A 15,604-nucleotide genomic window follows, 5' to 3' on the forward strand; every position below is an offset into this window, starting at 1 on the left:
TCAGACTTTTACAGCCAAAACTATACCAAATACCCCTTTGTTTTTAGTTCCTTCCTTTTTGAAAAATGGAAAGTGCTGGGATTCAAACTCTGTACTTTTAGTAATTCACACTGAGTATTTTTAGGATACTTGAAGCGATCGAATGATCACCAGCTCCAGGATGCCATAACAACCCATCAGCATCCTGCAAACGAGTTGCATGGAGGCTGATGGGAGTTGGTGCATGCGCCATGCTAATATGACCACCTCTGTTACATCAGTTATACAAAGATGGCGGCTGAATAAGGCCGGTTTCACACATCCGGCTTTTCGCCGGATCCGGCGCTCTCCCATACAGTGACTACAGTACAGTGACAGCGCAACAAGCGCCGGTCACATGCTGTCATGTGACCGGCGCATGTGACTCGGAAGTTACAGCGCTGTCACTGTACTGTATTGTCTGTACGGGAGAGCGCTGGATCCGGTAAACCGGCGAAAAGCCGGATGTGTGAAACAGGCCTAACAAAGCTAGAATCTGCTGGTTACGTTGAGGGCTCAGTTAAGGGGACCTGCCACGCGACGCACAAGTTGGGAAGGGGTTAATTGGCAACTCATTTAGGTTAATACTTCATCTTTATTGAATATTTACTGTAGTATTACTAATGATCAGTCAAGTGTAGATTTCATGATCTAGCCAAGACAACAAAATTCAGAAGTTCTAATCAATCTGCGGTTTCAGGCTGAAAATTCCTTAGTAGAAAAACAGTTCGGAGAAAATTAAAAACTACAGAAACATTTATACACAACACACAAATTAGGGTTAAAAACCTTCTAAAGCACCGACTTCTAAACAGCTCAGACACGTCACCACGAACAATGCCCAACACCTTATGTTCATATATTTGTACACTTAAATGAAACCATGACTAAATTATCTTGTGAAAATTTACACTGAGCAAGAAGCACAGCAGTTGCACATAAAGCAAAAATAAGATAATAAAAAAATTAAAAGCTGGTGTAAAGAGGGAACATACCGCATTCTTGTAGAGTGCATTTATGACCGGTATAAAATATAGCAACAGTTCATTTCATACAGAAGTCCACTAAGGATTTAAGCCGCACAAATACAAGGCGGACCTGAGGTGGTGTACTGGTGGTGTTACAATATATATTGCAGTCCATTGCAAAAGTGGAGTAAAAAAGAAAAAGAAAAATCACATGTATGCACTTTAGTATAATGGTAACCTCAGCTTACAACTTCTTTGTGCTCAGTCCATATAAAGCAAAAAACGGGAGGAAAAAAAAAAAATTAAAAAAAGTAATAGAAATGAAACGGGGGCTGTCAGGTTTCCTCCTACCTAATCGGTGGTGTCCTTTTAGGTTGAAAGAAACAGGGAAGTGGAGCTGGCTCTCTACCTACCACCGTAATGCCCACTGTAAACCAACACATCCAGTCTTTGGAGCAACCCGTTAGCTTTTTATGAAATTAGCCTATATAGGGGAAAAGTGATTGGCTGAAGGGCTTTTTAAGCATCAGTTCTTTGAAAGCCTTCTCCAATTCTGAAACCATGTTACACCCTCTTTTTCCTGGTACAGGATGTTAAGTTCATAAAGCAGTGGGAAATAACCATGTCGATCCACTAAATACTTATAGTCCACAGGTACTGCCAGCATCTGGAAGGGATGTACAGACACAGCAACAGCCACACTTTCTGGTTTGTTGCCGGGTCTCCAAGTGCAACTTGCTCCCCTTTCCACAGAACCTAAACCGGTTTCAGGAGCTCAGCAAGATGTATTCACTGTGGGGTTATTATAGATCACAATCTGCTTCTAAAACACCATGGTGAAGCCATATGGAATTAGTCCCAACAAGGCTCCTCTTGAAAACAAAAGCAACATTTTTTTTAATTTTTTTTTTAAAGCTTTATCTCCCCCATAGGGAGGTGGCATCTTCTGCAACACCATTATTGATCCTTTATAAAAGTCCCATATCTGATTGGGGATATCCTTGGTTATACCTGAAAGAAAAGGCTTTTAACAAGAAATTAACATACTTTCCTTGGGTAAGTAGATTTAATTCCTCAAACTTGTTTCTACCTGTGCATTCAGGAGGGGTGTGGTTTTGGTTTTTTACTCAACTTTAAATATCTAATTCTATTCTAGTCTAAAATATATGCTCTCCCCTGACAGATCTTGACAAATCGGAATGCAACATGAGAGTGGGTAGAATGGGTTTGGGCAGAAGGAATGGGGCCAAAATGAAATCCTCAATGAAGCCACAAACTCTTCCATGCAGCTTGATGTGAGGATTTTTTGCTCTTCATCACTGGCACCGACATGTGTGCTGTGTTGTCCGTCATGTTACTCCAGCACAAGTGCCTACTATCAGTCCAAAGAACGTTTCTAACCTTCCCACTTCTCGTGTTGCTTCGCGGCGTGAGGGACGACCTCGCGATCTGGGCTGAGAATTCATTCTTCTCTTGTGCCTCATTTTGTGAATGACTTGATACAAGTCAATGCTTTCATCCGTTGGAAACAAAAGGCAAAGCTGGGTTCCACATTCTGGTTCAATTTCCTGGAAACAGCCAACATTTATTAACATATTAAACATCCCATTACAGAATACACGCACTACACCCACAACACAAGCTCATTTCAAGACCAATTCTGGCATAATACAGTCTGCAGATTTTCCAGGCAAAAAAGCTTCACTAGAGTGCCAAAAAACCTACGAGTTATCCCTGATCCCTTGTGTCAGTGTAAAAAGCCTTGAATGACTGAAGCACCTGTGTGTCACAATGGTACTTAAAAGGGTTCTCCAACACTAGGCCAACACCTTCTGATTCCATATTTCCCCCCAGGTAAAAAAAAACAAAAAAAAACAAAAACCCAAAACCTTATACTCCCCTCCCATGCCAGCGTCATTCCATCTGTTCCCAGGACTCACGTGACATTGCTGGTACGGAAGGAGAGTATAAAGCTTTTTTTTTCTATTTTACCTTGGGGAAACATGTAGAATCAAAAAGGTATTGTCCTAGTAGTGGAGAACTCCTCTAACCCCTTCACCCCCAGCCGATTTTCAGGTCTTATTTACTTCCCTACTTTTGAGAGCCGTAACTTTAATTTTTCTGTTAATCTTGCTATATGAAGGTTTGTTTTTTGTGGGACGAGTTGTACTTTAAAATGAAACCATAAGTTTTCCCATATAATGTACTGGAAAACGACAAAAAAAAAAATTCCAAGTGCCGAGGGAAAAAAAAAAAAAGTAAAAAAGTGAGATTGCATGATTGTGTTTGAGATATTTTCTTCACCATATGGTAATATGTATTGGTGCGATGACACATGTATAGCTTTACTGTTATCTAAGGGGTTAAAAAATTCAGACGTGTAAAAAAAAAAAAAAAAAAAAAAAAAAAAGCAAGAGGCTTATTGTTTGAGTCTCAAACTGATGTTTTTAACGGCACCATTTTTGCTTTTTGCACAGATGCTATGTTTTGACTGTTATCGCATCTTGTGGCGACCAAAAAAAAAAAAAACCCTTGAATTTTGGCGTATGGAATTTTTTTTGTTTTGCCGGTTACTGATCAGATTAATTGCTCCTATATTTTGATAGTCATTTCTGAATGTCGCGATACCAAGTGTGTGTAGTTTTTTTTACCCTTTAATTTTCAATGGGGCGAATGGGGGGGGGGGGGGGGGATTTGAACTTTTAAGGTTTATATTTTTTTTTTTATAGGATCAGCAGTCTGATCGCTCATTCATTTCCGGTGATCACAGCTACTCAGCTGTGATCACCAGAAATACCTCTTGCTAAAGGCAGCACTTGCCTGGATGAAACAGGAAGTGAGTCATGTGAGCTACAGGAGTCATCACATGACCCTGTGCTACCATGGCAGTGATTACGTCACGGCGCCGCTGATGGAGACGGGTAAGTGAAGATTTACCAAGACTGGCATTTAAATCGTGCTATCAAATTTTAACAGCTCAATTTAAGGGGTTAACAGGCGTGGGTGGATCGTGGATCCACCCGTGCCTGCGAGGTACACGTCAGCTGTTCAAATCACCTAACATGGGCACGGCTCATCGCCATTACACCTATATGGCTTAGGGCGTAATGTTATGGCCTGCGGTCGTTAAGGGAGTTAAAATGGTACATAAATGTCAATGTGCAGGAAAAGGTAAAAAAAATAAAACGATTACAAGTTAGTGAAGAAAAAAATGGACAGATCTTAAGGTCTAAAACAGAAAAATTATAGAAAGGTTATCTAACCTGACCATCTCGACCAATCTTCACTGGTTTGTGTTCATTCCATGGGTTGGCCAAATGGACAGACTTTGTAAATGGCAGTTCTCTCCTGATCAGTAATAGAGTGGAGAAATTATAAAAAAAATAAAAAAACAAAAACAGTTTATGGTAATAAAAATTAGCCCTCGTTAAAATGTTATTTTATGCAGGTGGGGGGAAAAAATATATATATATTTTTATGAATGTGTGATTTTACTACCAGAGTTTTATCAACGATTTTAGCCCAGGCAATAATAAATTTAAAAATGAAATAACATTGCAAAGATACTCCTCACTTTTGCAAACTTAGAAATAAACCACAGGCAGAACAGCAAAAACAGGACATGTTAACAGCACCAAAGATGTTTGAGAAACCAAACGTCTGGATGAAGCCTAAATAAAACACCCATTCACTATTATATCCCATTTTACTACATAGATACTGTATATAATTTTTTTTTTGACCTAGGAAAAAAAAATAAAAAAAAAAAGAAAGAAAAATTACACGTAGAATAATTTTAACATTTCAATGTTGAAAATCTTAACAGCATAAACTTTGCTTATTGCCCGAGTTGCCGGACATTGAAAACTTGGAAGACACCAGGAAAATGCATTATACTTCCACTATAAATTGTCACCTGTTTATTTTCATCTGCTTTAGAAATTGCTTAACTTTAGATTTTTTTTTTATATCTTTCATTTTATTGTGATGAGAATGGAAGAGCTGGAGAAACAAGAAGCCTCTGTGGATGCAAGGAGAACTTTTTCCTGTACGATTTAGACATGTATAAAATATGCTGAGTGTACCTGCAAATCCAGTCTATCTTGAAAACTCCTCCAAGCATTTTTGCATTCATCCCTGCAGGAAGAACCCAGTGGATTGGTGATCCCCCATGGTGAGATTCAGATGACAACCGGGCAAAACCTGGGGAAAGTCAAGAAAAATTGTAGTCCTGAAATAAATTAAACCGTTTCTGCAGACACTTCCTGGGCACTGTAGTCTGTCCACAGAAAACAATGAGAGCAGAATTCTGCCAGCAATGCCATACTGTGCGGTCCCCGGCCATCTTTAACTCCTTTGTTCTCAGCATCTCAATCTATGGGGATAGGTGCGCTTACTAAATTGTCGTCTTGACCTTTTTTTTTTCCTAAAGCGTTAAGAAACAGATGACCCCCTTTGCCTACAGTAGATCCAGAAATGCTCCCGTGCTGTGAAGTCCTGGCGATCTTTCTTTGAAGCAACTATGGCCAAAATGTAGAGCTAGAAGCCAGGCGTTTTTGAACCAATCCCATTTTTTCTTTTTAATAAAAAAAACAGGCTGCAATTTTCATCGGTTTGAGCCAAGCCCAGTGATCTCAAAATGGGATTATAAAAGGAAGGACTGATTGTCTTACCTTGAAATTTTCCACTTTCTCTTACAGAGAATACCAAAATAACACTTCTAGCAGCTCTGAATGCCGCATTCAGCTTCTTTTCGTTGACTGGTAATGTTGACCAAACACCCTGCATTAAAAACAAAGAAGGGAATTTTGTTTACTTACCGTAAATTCCTTTTCTTCTAGCTCCTATTGGGAGACCCAGACAATTGGGTGTATAGCTACTGCCTCCGGAGGCCACACAAAGTATTACACTTTAAAAAGTGTAACCCCTCCCCTCTGCCTATACACCCTCCCGTGCATCACGGGCTCCTCAGTTTTGGTGCAAAAGCAGGAAGGAGGAACTTATAAATTGGTCTAAGGTAAATTCAATCCGAAGGATGTTCGGAGAACTGAAAACATGAACCAAAAGAACAATTCTTCATGAACAACATGTGTACACAAAAAAACAACAGCCCGAAGGGAACAGGGGCGGGTGCTGGGTCTCCCAATAGGAGCTAGAAGAAAAGGAATTTACGGTAAGTAAAACAAAATTCCCTTCTTTGTCGCTCCATTGGGAGACCCAGACAATTGGGATGTCCAAAAGCAATCCCTGGGTGGGTAAAGAATACCTCAATAAAAGATAGGCGAAAACCGGCCCCTTCCTACAGGTGGGCAACCGCCGCCTGAAGGACTCGCCTACCTAGACTGGCATCTGCCGAAGCATAGGTATGCACTTGATAGTGTTTAGTGAAAGTGTGCAGACCAGACCAGGTAGCTGCCTGACACACCTGCTGAGCCGTAGCCCGGTGCCGCAATGCCCAGGACGCACCCACGGCTCTGGTAGAATGGGCTTTCAGCCCCGAAGGAATCGGAAGCCCCGAAGAACGGTAGGCTTCAAGAATCGGTTCCTTGATCCATCAAGCCAAGGTTGACTTGGAGGCCTGCGAGCCCTTACGCTGGCCAGCGACAAGGACAAAGAGCGCATCTGAACGGCGCAGGGGCGCCGTGCGAGACACGTAGAAACGGAGTGCTCTCACCAGATCCAAAGAGTGCAAATCCTTTTCACATTGGTGAACCGGATGAGGGCAAAATGAAGGTAAGGAGATATCCTGATTGAGATGAAAAGGAGATACCACCTTAGGGAGAAACTCCGGTACAGGACGCAGAACCACCTTATCCTGGTGAAAAACCAGGAAGGGGGCCTTGCATGACAGCGCTGCAAGCTCCGACACTCTTCGGAGTGAGGTAACTGCCACTAGAAAAGCCACCTTCTGCGAAAGACGTGATAAAGAGACATCCTTCAGCGGCTCGAAAGGTGGTTTCTGAAGAGCCGTCAGCACCCTGTTAAGGTCCCAGGGTGCGCTTGTAAGGTGGAACTATGTGGCAAACTCCCTGCAGGAACGTGCGGACCTGCGGAAGCCTTGCCAGGCGTTTTTGAAAAAATACTGAGAGCGCCGATACTTGTCCCTTGAGAGAGCCCAGTGACAAACCCTTTTCCATTCCGGATTGAAGGAATGAAAGAAAAATGGGTAAGGCAAAAGGCCAGGGAGCAAAACCATTATCAGAGCACCAGGACAAGAAGATCCGCCACGACCTGTAATAGATCTTGGCGGACGATGGTTTCCTGGCCTGTCTCATAGTGGCAATGACATTCTGAGATAACCCTGAAGAGGCTAGGAGCCAGGACTCAATGGCCACACAGTCAGGTTGAGGGCCGCGGAATTCAGATGGAAAAACGGCCCTTTTGACAGCAGGTCTGGGCGGTCTGGAAGCGCCCACGGCTGACCCACCGTGAGATGCCACAGATCCGGGTACCACGACCGCCTCGGCCAATCTGGAGCGACGAGAATGGCGCGACGACAGTCGGATCTGATCTTGCGTAACACTCTGGGCAACATCGCCAGAGGAGGAAACACATATGGCAGTCGAAACTGCGACCAATCCTGAACTAACGCGTCCGCCGCCAGAGCTCTGTGATCTAGAGACCGTGCCATGAAGGCCGGGACCTTGTTGTTGTGCCGTGACGCCATGAGATCGACATCCGGCGTTCCCCAGCGGCGACAGATCTCTCGAAACACGTCTGGGTGCAGAGACCATTCCCCCGCGTCCATGCCCTGACGACTGAGAAAATCTGCTTCCCAGTTTTCTACGCCCGGGATGTGAACTGCGGAGATGGTGGAGCCTGTGGCTTCCACCCACTGCAGAATCCGCCGGACTTCCTGGAAGGCTTGACGACTGCGAGTGCCGCCTTGGTGGTTGATGTAGGCGACGGCAGTGGCGTTGTCCGACTGTATTCGGATCTGCCTGCCCTCCAGCCACCGATGGAACGCCTTTAGGGCTAGATACACTGCCCTTATCTCCAGAACATTGATCTGCTGGGAGGACTCCATCGGAGTCCAGGTTCCTTGAGCCCTGTGGTGGAGAAACACCGCTCCCCACCCTGACAGGCTCGCGTCCGTCGTGACCACAGCCCAGGTTGGGGGCAGGAAGGATTTTCCCTGCGATAGAGAAGTGGGAAGCAGCCACCACTGAAGAGAGGTTTTGGCTGCAAGGGAAAGAGACGTTCCTGTCGAGGGACGTCAACCTCCTGTCCCATTTGCGGAGAATGTCCCATTGGAGTGGGCGCAGATGAAATTGCGCGAAGGGAACTGCCTCCATTGCTGCCACCATCTTCCCCAGGAAGTGCATGAGGCGCCTCAAGGGGTGTGTCTGGCCCCGAAGAAGAGATTGCACCCCTGTCTGTAGTGAAAGCTGTTTGTCCAATGGTAGCTTGACTATCGCTGAGAGAGTATGAAACTCCATCCCTAGGTAAGTCAGCGATTGGGTCGGTGTCAACTTGGACTTTGGAAAGTTGATGATCCACCCGAACCGCTGGAGAGTCTCCAGAGCGACGGTCAGGCTGTGTTGACACGCCTCCCGGGAGGGTGCCCTGACTAGGAGATCGTCCAAGTAAGGGATCACCGAGTGGCCCTGAGAGTGTAGGACCGCCACAACAGATGCCATGACCTTGGTGAAGACCCGTGGGGCTGTCGCCAGGCCGAAAGGCAATGCCACGAACTGAAAGTGTTCGTCCCCGATGGCAAAGCGCAGGAAGCGTTGATGCTCGGGTGCGATCGGCACATGGAGATAAGCATCCCTGATGTCGATTGATGCTAGGAAGTCTCCTTGTGACATCGAAGCGATGACAGAGCGGAGAGATTCCATCCGAAACCTTCTGGTGCTCACATGCCTGTTAAGCAGTTTGAGGTCCAGAACGGGACGGAATGATCCGTCCTTCTTTGGCACCACGAACAAGTTGGAGTAGAAGCCGTGACCATGTTCCTGAGGAGGGACTGGAATCACCACTCCTTCTGTCTTCAGAACGCCCACAGCCTGAAAAAGTGCGCCGGCCCGAGCTGGGGGCGGAGATGTTCTGAAGAAACGAGTCGGAGGACGAGAGCTGAGCTCTATCCTGTAACCGTGAGACAGAATGTCTCTCACCCATCGGTCTTGGACATGTGGCCACCAGGCGTCGCAAAAGCGGGAGAGCCTGCCACCGACCGAGGATGCGGTTCGGGGATGCCGGGAGTCATGAGGAGGCCGCCTTGGAGGCAGTGCCTCCGGCGGTCTTTTGGGGGCGTGACTTAGACCGCCACGCATAAGAGTTCCCCTGGCCCTTCTGTGGTCTGTTGGACGAGGAGGATTGGGACTTGGCTGAGGGCCGAAAGGACCGAAACCTCGATTGAATTTTTCGTTGCTGAGGTCTCTTCGGTTTGGACTGGGGTAAGGACGAGTCCTTTCCCTTGGATTCCTTAATGATTTCATCCAATCGTTCGCTAAACAATCGGTCGCCAGAAAACGGCAAACCGGTTAAGAATTTCTTGGAAGCAGAGTCTGCCTTCCATTCGCGTAGCCACATGGCCCTGCGGACTGCCACCGAGTTAGCGGATGCCACCGCTGTACGGCTAGCCGAGTCCAGGACGGCGTTCATGGCGTAGGACGAAAAAGCCGACGCCTGAGAAGTCAAAGACACAACTTGTGGAGCAGAGGTACGTGTGACCGCATTAATCTCAGACAGACAAGCTGAGATAGCTTGGAGTGCCCACACGGCTGCAAAGGCTGGGGCAAAAGACGCACCTGTGGCTTCATAGATGGATTTCACCAGGAGCTCTGCCTGTCAGTGGCATCTTTGAGCGATGAGCCATCTGCAACTGATACTACAGATCTAGCCGCCAGTCTAGAGACTGGAGGATCCACCTTGGGACATTGAGCCCAACCCTTGACTACGTCAGAGGGGAAGGGGTAACGTGTGTCATTAAGGCGCTTAGCAAAGCGCTTGTCCGGAAATGCTCTATGTTTCTGGACAGCATCTCTGAAGTTAGAATGATCGAAAAACGCACTCCGTGTGCGTTTGGGAAACCTAAACTGGTGTTTCTCCTGCTGTGAAGCCGACTCCTCTATAGGTGGAGTTGGGGGGGAAAGATCTAACACCTGGTTGATGGATGCAATAAGGTCATTTACTATGGCATCCCCTTCAGGTGTCTCCAGATTGAGAGCAACGTCAGGGTCAGAACTTTGAGCTGCGACGTCCGCCTCATCCTCCAGAGAGTCCTCAAGCTGGGACCCCGAGCAGCGGGAGGAAGTCGGGGAAGATTCCCAGCGAGCCCGCTTAGCCGGTCTGGGACTGTGGTCCGTGCCGGAGTCCTCCACGTGAGACCTAGGGGCCACCCCGGGAGCACGCTGCGGCGCAGACTGAGAGGGGCCTGGAGGTGATGATCCAACAGTGCCCGGGGCCTGTGTAAGGACCGGTCTGGACTGCAAGGCTTCTAGTAGCCTGGCAGACCATTTGTCCATAGACTGAGCCATGGATTGTGAAAGCGACTCAGAGTTTCTCAGCAAAAGCTGCAAACTCTGTCCCTGCCGCCTGGACAGGGGAAGCAGGAGGGTCTGCCTGAGCCGAGGGTCCCCCTAGTGCCCGAGGCTCCGGCTGAGCAAGTGCAACAGGTGCCGAGCATTGCTCACAGTGAGGGTAGGTGGAACCTGCAGGTAACATAGCCGCACAAGAGGTACAAGTTGCAAAATAACCGTTTGCCTTAGCGCCCTTGCTCCTTGTGGACGACATGCTGTTGTCTCCCAGGAGAGTGATCACTGAGGGTATATAGCCAAAAGCAAAACAACCCGGCCGAGCAGAGAAAATATATACTTATATATTATATATAATATTATATTATAATATATATATATAATATTATATTATAATATATATATATAATATTATATTATAATATATATATATAATATTATATTATAATATATATATATATAATATTATATTATAATATATATATAATATTACATTATATATATTATATAATATTACATTATATATAATATTACATTATATATAATATTACATTATATATATACATACATACATATATATATATATATATATATATATATATATATATAATATAGTATAATATATATATATATATACACTCCGGCACCTAGGGGGGACCAGCACCGGGTGACCGGTGTGGCTTACCGACCGCTCAAGCGGTGTGTGTGTGTGTCCACCAGATTCCCTGCCTAGGTCTCCCAGAGCTGTGATCCATCCTTCAGCACTCGTTCCTGAAAAACTCCACCAGCAGAATGTAGTAAAAAATGGCTGCAGGAGCTCTCAGGGGAGGAGGGAGCCGTGGGCAGCGACTAATAAAGTGCGGGAATCTGGTGCCCCACAGTGATCAGTGAGGGGGGGGGGGGGGGGGAGGAAACCTAAAGTCTGCTCCAGCCCTCACTGCCGACGTCAGGTCGACCGTCCCGCCCTTACCCCTGACTGGCAGGCCCGGGGGCGGGAGTTATGGTACTAGGCCGCAATGAAGCCGGGGACTAAATTTAATACCGCGGCCGAAAAGAAGGGAATTTTGTTTACTTACCGTAAATTCCTTTTCTTCTAGCTCCAATTGGGAGACCCAGACAATTGGGTGTATAGCTACTGCCTCCGGAGGCCGCACAAAGTACTACACTTAAAAGTGTAAGGCCCCTCCCCTTCTGGCTATACACCCTCCCGTAGGAGTACGGATTCCTCAGTTTTAGTACCAAAGCAAGAAGGAGGAAAGCCAATAACAGTTTCAAAAAACAAATTCAATCCGATAACAAGATCGGAGAACTTAAGAAACAACATGAACAACATGTGCACCCGAAAAACGAAACCCTAAGAACAATAGGGCGGGTGCTGGGTCTCCCAATTGGAGCTAGAAGAAAAGGAATTTACGGTAAGTAAACAAAATTCCCTTCTTTTTCGCTCCTAATTGGGAGACCCAGACAATTGGGACGTCCAAAAGCAGTCCCTGGGTGGGTAAAAAGATACCTCGTGATCGGGCTGTCAGGCAGCCCTTTCCTACAGGTGGGCCACCGCCGCCTGAAGGACCTGTCTACCTAGGCTGGCATCTGCCGAAGCGTAGGTATGCACTTGATAGTGTTTGGTAAACGTGTGCAGACTCGACCAGGTAGCCGCCTGGCACACCTGCTGAGCCGTAGCCTGATGCCGCAATGCCCAGGACGCACCCACGGCTCTGGTAGAATGGGCCTTCAGTCCAGATGGAATCGGAAGCCCAGCAGAACGGTATGTGTGAAGAATTGGTTCCTTGATCCACCGCGCCAGGGTGGATTTGGAAGCTTGCGATCCCTTATGCTGACCAGCGACTAGGACAAAGAGCGCATCAGAACGGCGCATAGGCGCCGTGCGAGAAATGTAAATCCTGAGTGCTCTCACCAGGTCCAACAGATGTAAACCTTTTTCAAATTGGTGAACTGGATGCGGACACAAAGATGGCAAAGTGATATCCTGATTGAGATGAAAGGAAGAAACCACCTTGGGAGAAAACTCTGGAATTGGACGCAGTACTACCTTGTCTTTGTGAAACACCAGGAAGGGAGATTTGCAAGATAACGCCGCTAGCTCGGACACTCTACGAAGAGACGTGACCGCCACAAGAAAAAACACTTTTTGTGAAAGCCGAGAAAGGGAAACCTCTTTCAAAGGCTCGAAAGGCGGCTTCTGGAGAGCAATGAGAACCTTGTTTAGATCCCAGGGTTCCAATGGCCGTCTGTAAGGAGGAGCGATATGACAAACTCCTTGGAGAAACGTGCGTACTTTAGAAAGCCGTGCCAAGCGCTTCTGAAAGAATACGGATAGCGCGGAGACTTGACCCTTAAGAGAGCTAAGCAACAAACCTTTTTCCAACCCAGACTGCAGGAAGGAAAGAAAAATTGGCAATGCAAATGGCCAGGGAGAAACCCTCTGAGCCGAGCACCAAGCTAAGAATATCTTCCACGTCCTGTGATAGATCTTAGCTGAGGATGGTTTTCTAGCCTGTCTCATTGTGGCAACTACTTCATGAGATAAACCTGAGGCCGCTAGGATCCAGGACTCAATGGCCACACAGTCAGGTTCAGGGCCGCAGAATTCAGATGGAAAAACGGCCCTTGAGACAGCAAATCTGGACGGTCTGGTAGTGCCCATGGTTGGCCTACCGTGAGATGCCACAGATCCGGGTACCACGACCTTCTTGGCCAGTCTGGAGCGACGAGAATGGCTCGATGGCAGTCGGACCTGATTTTCCGGAGAACTCTGGGCAACAATGCTAGAGGTGGGAACACATAGGGTAGTCGGAATTGCGACCAATCCTGAACCAAGGCGTCTGCCGCCAGCGCTCGGTGATCGTGAGACCGTGCCATGAAAACTGGGACCTTGTTGTTGTGCCGTGACGCCATCAGATCGACGTCCGGCGTCCCCCAGCGGCAACAGATCTGCTGAAACACGTCCGGGTGAAGGGACCATTCCCCTGCGTCCATGCCCTGGCGACTGAGAAAGTCTGCTTCCCAGTTTTCCATGCCTGGGATGTGAACTGCGGATATGGTGGACGCTTTGCTTTCCACCCACGTCAAAATCCGCCGGACTTCTTGAAAGGCTTGGCGACTGCGTGTTCCCCCTTGGTGGTTGATGTACGCCACCGCCGTGGAATTGTCCGACTGAATCCGAATCTGCTTGCCTTCCAGCCATTGTTGGAAGGCTCGCAGAGCAAGATAGACTGCTCTGATTTCCAGAACATTGATCTGCAGGGTGAACTCTTCCTGAGTCCACGTCCCCTGAGCCCTGTGGTGGAGAAACACCGCTCCCCACCCTGATAGGCTCGCATCCGTCGTGACCACTGCCCAGGATGGGGGTAGGAACGACTTTCCCTGTGACAATGAGGTGGGGAGAAGCCACCAACGCAGAGAGTCCTTGGCAGTCTGAGAGAGGGAGACAGTCCTGTCGAGGGACGTCGACTTCCCATCCCATTGGCGTAGAATGTCCCATTGTAGAGGGCGCAGATGAAACTGCGCGAACGGGACCGCCTCCATTGCTGCTACCATCTTTCCTAGGAAATGCATGAGGCGCCTCAGTGAGTGTGACTGGCTCTGAAGGAGAGATTGCACTCCTGTCCGCAGCGAACACTGCTTGTCCAGTGGAAGCTTCACTATCGCTGAGAGAGTATGAAACTCCATGCCAAGATAAGTCAGTGATTGGGTCGGGGTTAGATGAGACTTTGGAAAGTTGATAATCCACCCGAAACTCTGGAGAGTGTCTAGTGCCACTTTCAGACTGTGTTGGCATGCCTCTTGAGAGGGTGCCTTTATAAGCAGGTCGTCTAGATACGGGATGACCGAGTGACCTTGCGAGTGCAGGACAGCTACTACTGCTGCCATGACCTTGGTGAAGACCCGGGGGGCTGTTGCCAGACCGAAAGGTAACGCTACGAACTGCAGGTGTTCGTCGTGTATGACGAAGCGTAGGAAACGCTGATGCTCTGGCGCAATCGGCACGTGGAGATACGCATCTTTGATGTCTATTGATGCTAGAAAATCTCCTTGAGACATTGAGGCTATGACGGAGCGTAGGGATTCCATCCGGAACCTCCTGACTTTTACGTGTCTGTTGAGCAACTTTAGATCCAGGACGGGTCGATACGATCCGTCCTTTTTTGGGACCACAAACAGATTGGAGTAAAAACCGTGACCTTGTTCCTGAAGAGGGACGGAGGTCACCACTCCTTCCGCCTTTAGAGCGGCCACCGCCTGCAACAGAGCATCGGCTCGGTCTGGTGGTGGAGAAGTTCTGAAGAAACGAGTTGGCGGACGAGAACTGAACTCTATCCTGTACCCGTGAGACAGAATATCCCTCACCCAACGGTCTTTGACGCGTGACAGCCAAATGTCGCCAAAGTGGGAAAGCCTCCCACCGACCGAGGGTGTGGGAATCGGAGACTGCAAGTCATGAGGACGCCGTCTTGGCAACGGTTCCTCCGGCTGTCTTTTTTGGGCGTGACTGAGACCTCCAAGAATCTGAGAGTCTCTGATCTTTTTGAGTCTTTTTTGACGAGGAAAATTGGGACCTGCCCGGTCCTCGAAAGGACCGATAACCAGACTGACCCCTCCTCTGTTGGGGTTTGTTTTGTCTGTGTTGCGGTAAGGATGAGTCCTTACCCTTGGAGTGTTTGATGATTTCATCCAAACGCTCTCCAAACAATCGGTCACGAGAAAAAGGCAAATTGGTTAAGCACTTCTTGGAATGAGAATCTGCCTTCCAATGTCTCAACCACAGGGCCCTACGCAATACAACGGAGTTGGCTGACGCCACTGCCGTACGGCTTGTGGCGTCAAGAACAGCATTAATCGCGTACGACGCGAATGCCGCCATTTGCGAGGTCAATGGTGCTACCTGCGGGGCAAATGCACGTGTGACTGAGTCGACTTGCACAAGCCCGGCTGAGATAGCTTGGAGTGCCCATACGGCAGCAAAAGATGGCGCTAACGACGCTCCAATAGCTTCATAGATGGATTTCAGCCAGAGCTCCATCTGCCTGTCAGTGGCATCTTTAAGTGCCGCTCCATCTTCAACTGCAACCAAGGATCTAGCTGCAAGCCTGGAAATTGGAGGATCCACTTTTGGACACT

At 47.6% G+C, this 15,604-nt stretch overlaps 1 protein-coding gene across 3 annotated transcripts in view; it reads right to left on the reverse strand.

Annotated features, from left to right (window-relative positions):
- YTHDC1 (YTH N6-methyladenosine RNA binding protein C1) overlaps positions 1-15,604 on the reverse strand; it is a 109,539-nt gene that overhangs the window by 13,248 nt on the left and 80,687 nt on the right. For all 3 annotated transcript variants that reach the window (XM_075351756.1, XM_075351743.1, XM_075351749.1), the window contains 4 exons: positions 5,660-5,768; positions 5,072-5,189; positions 4,250-4,334; positions 2,388-2,554 (listed from right to left, as the gene is read on the reverse strand). In XM_075351756.1, the coding sequence (XP_075207871.1) occupies positions 2,388-2,554; positions 4,250-4,334; positions 5,072-5,189; positions 5,660-5,768 (479 nt within the window). The remainder of the gene's footprint in view (positions 1-2,387; positions 2,555-4,249; positions 4,335-5,071; positions 5,190-5,659; positions 5,769-15,604) is intronic.

Source organism: Anomaloglossus baeobatrachus, chromosome 1 (assembly GCF_048569485.1).
Source record: "Anomaloglossus baeobatrachus isolate aAnoBae1 chromosome 1, aAnoBae1.hap1, whole genome shotgun sequence".
Classification (NCBI taxonomy): Eukaryota; Metazoa; Chordata; class Amphibia; order Anura; family Aromobatidae; genus Anomaloglossus; species Anomaloglossus baeobatrachus.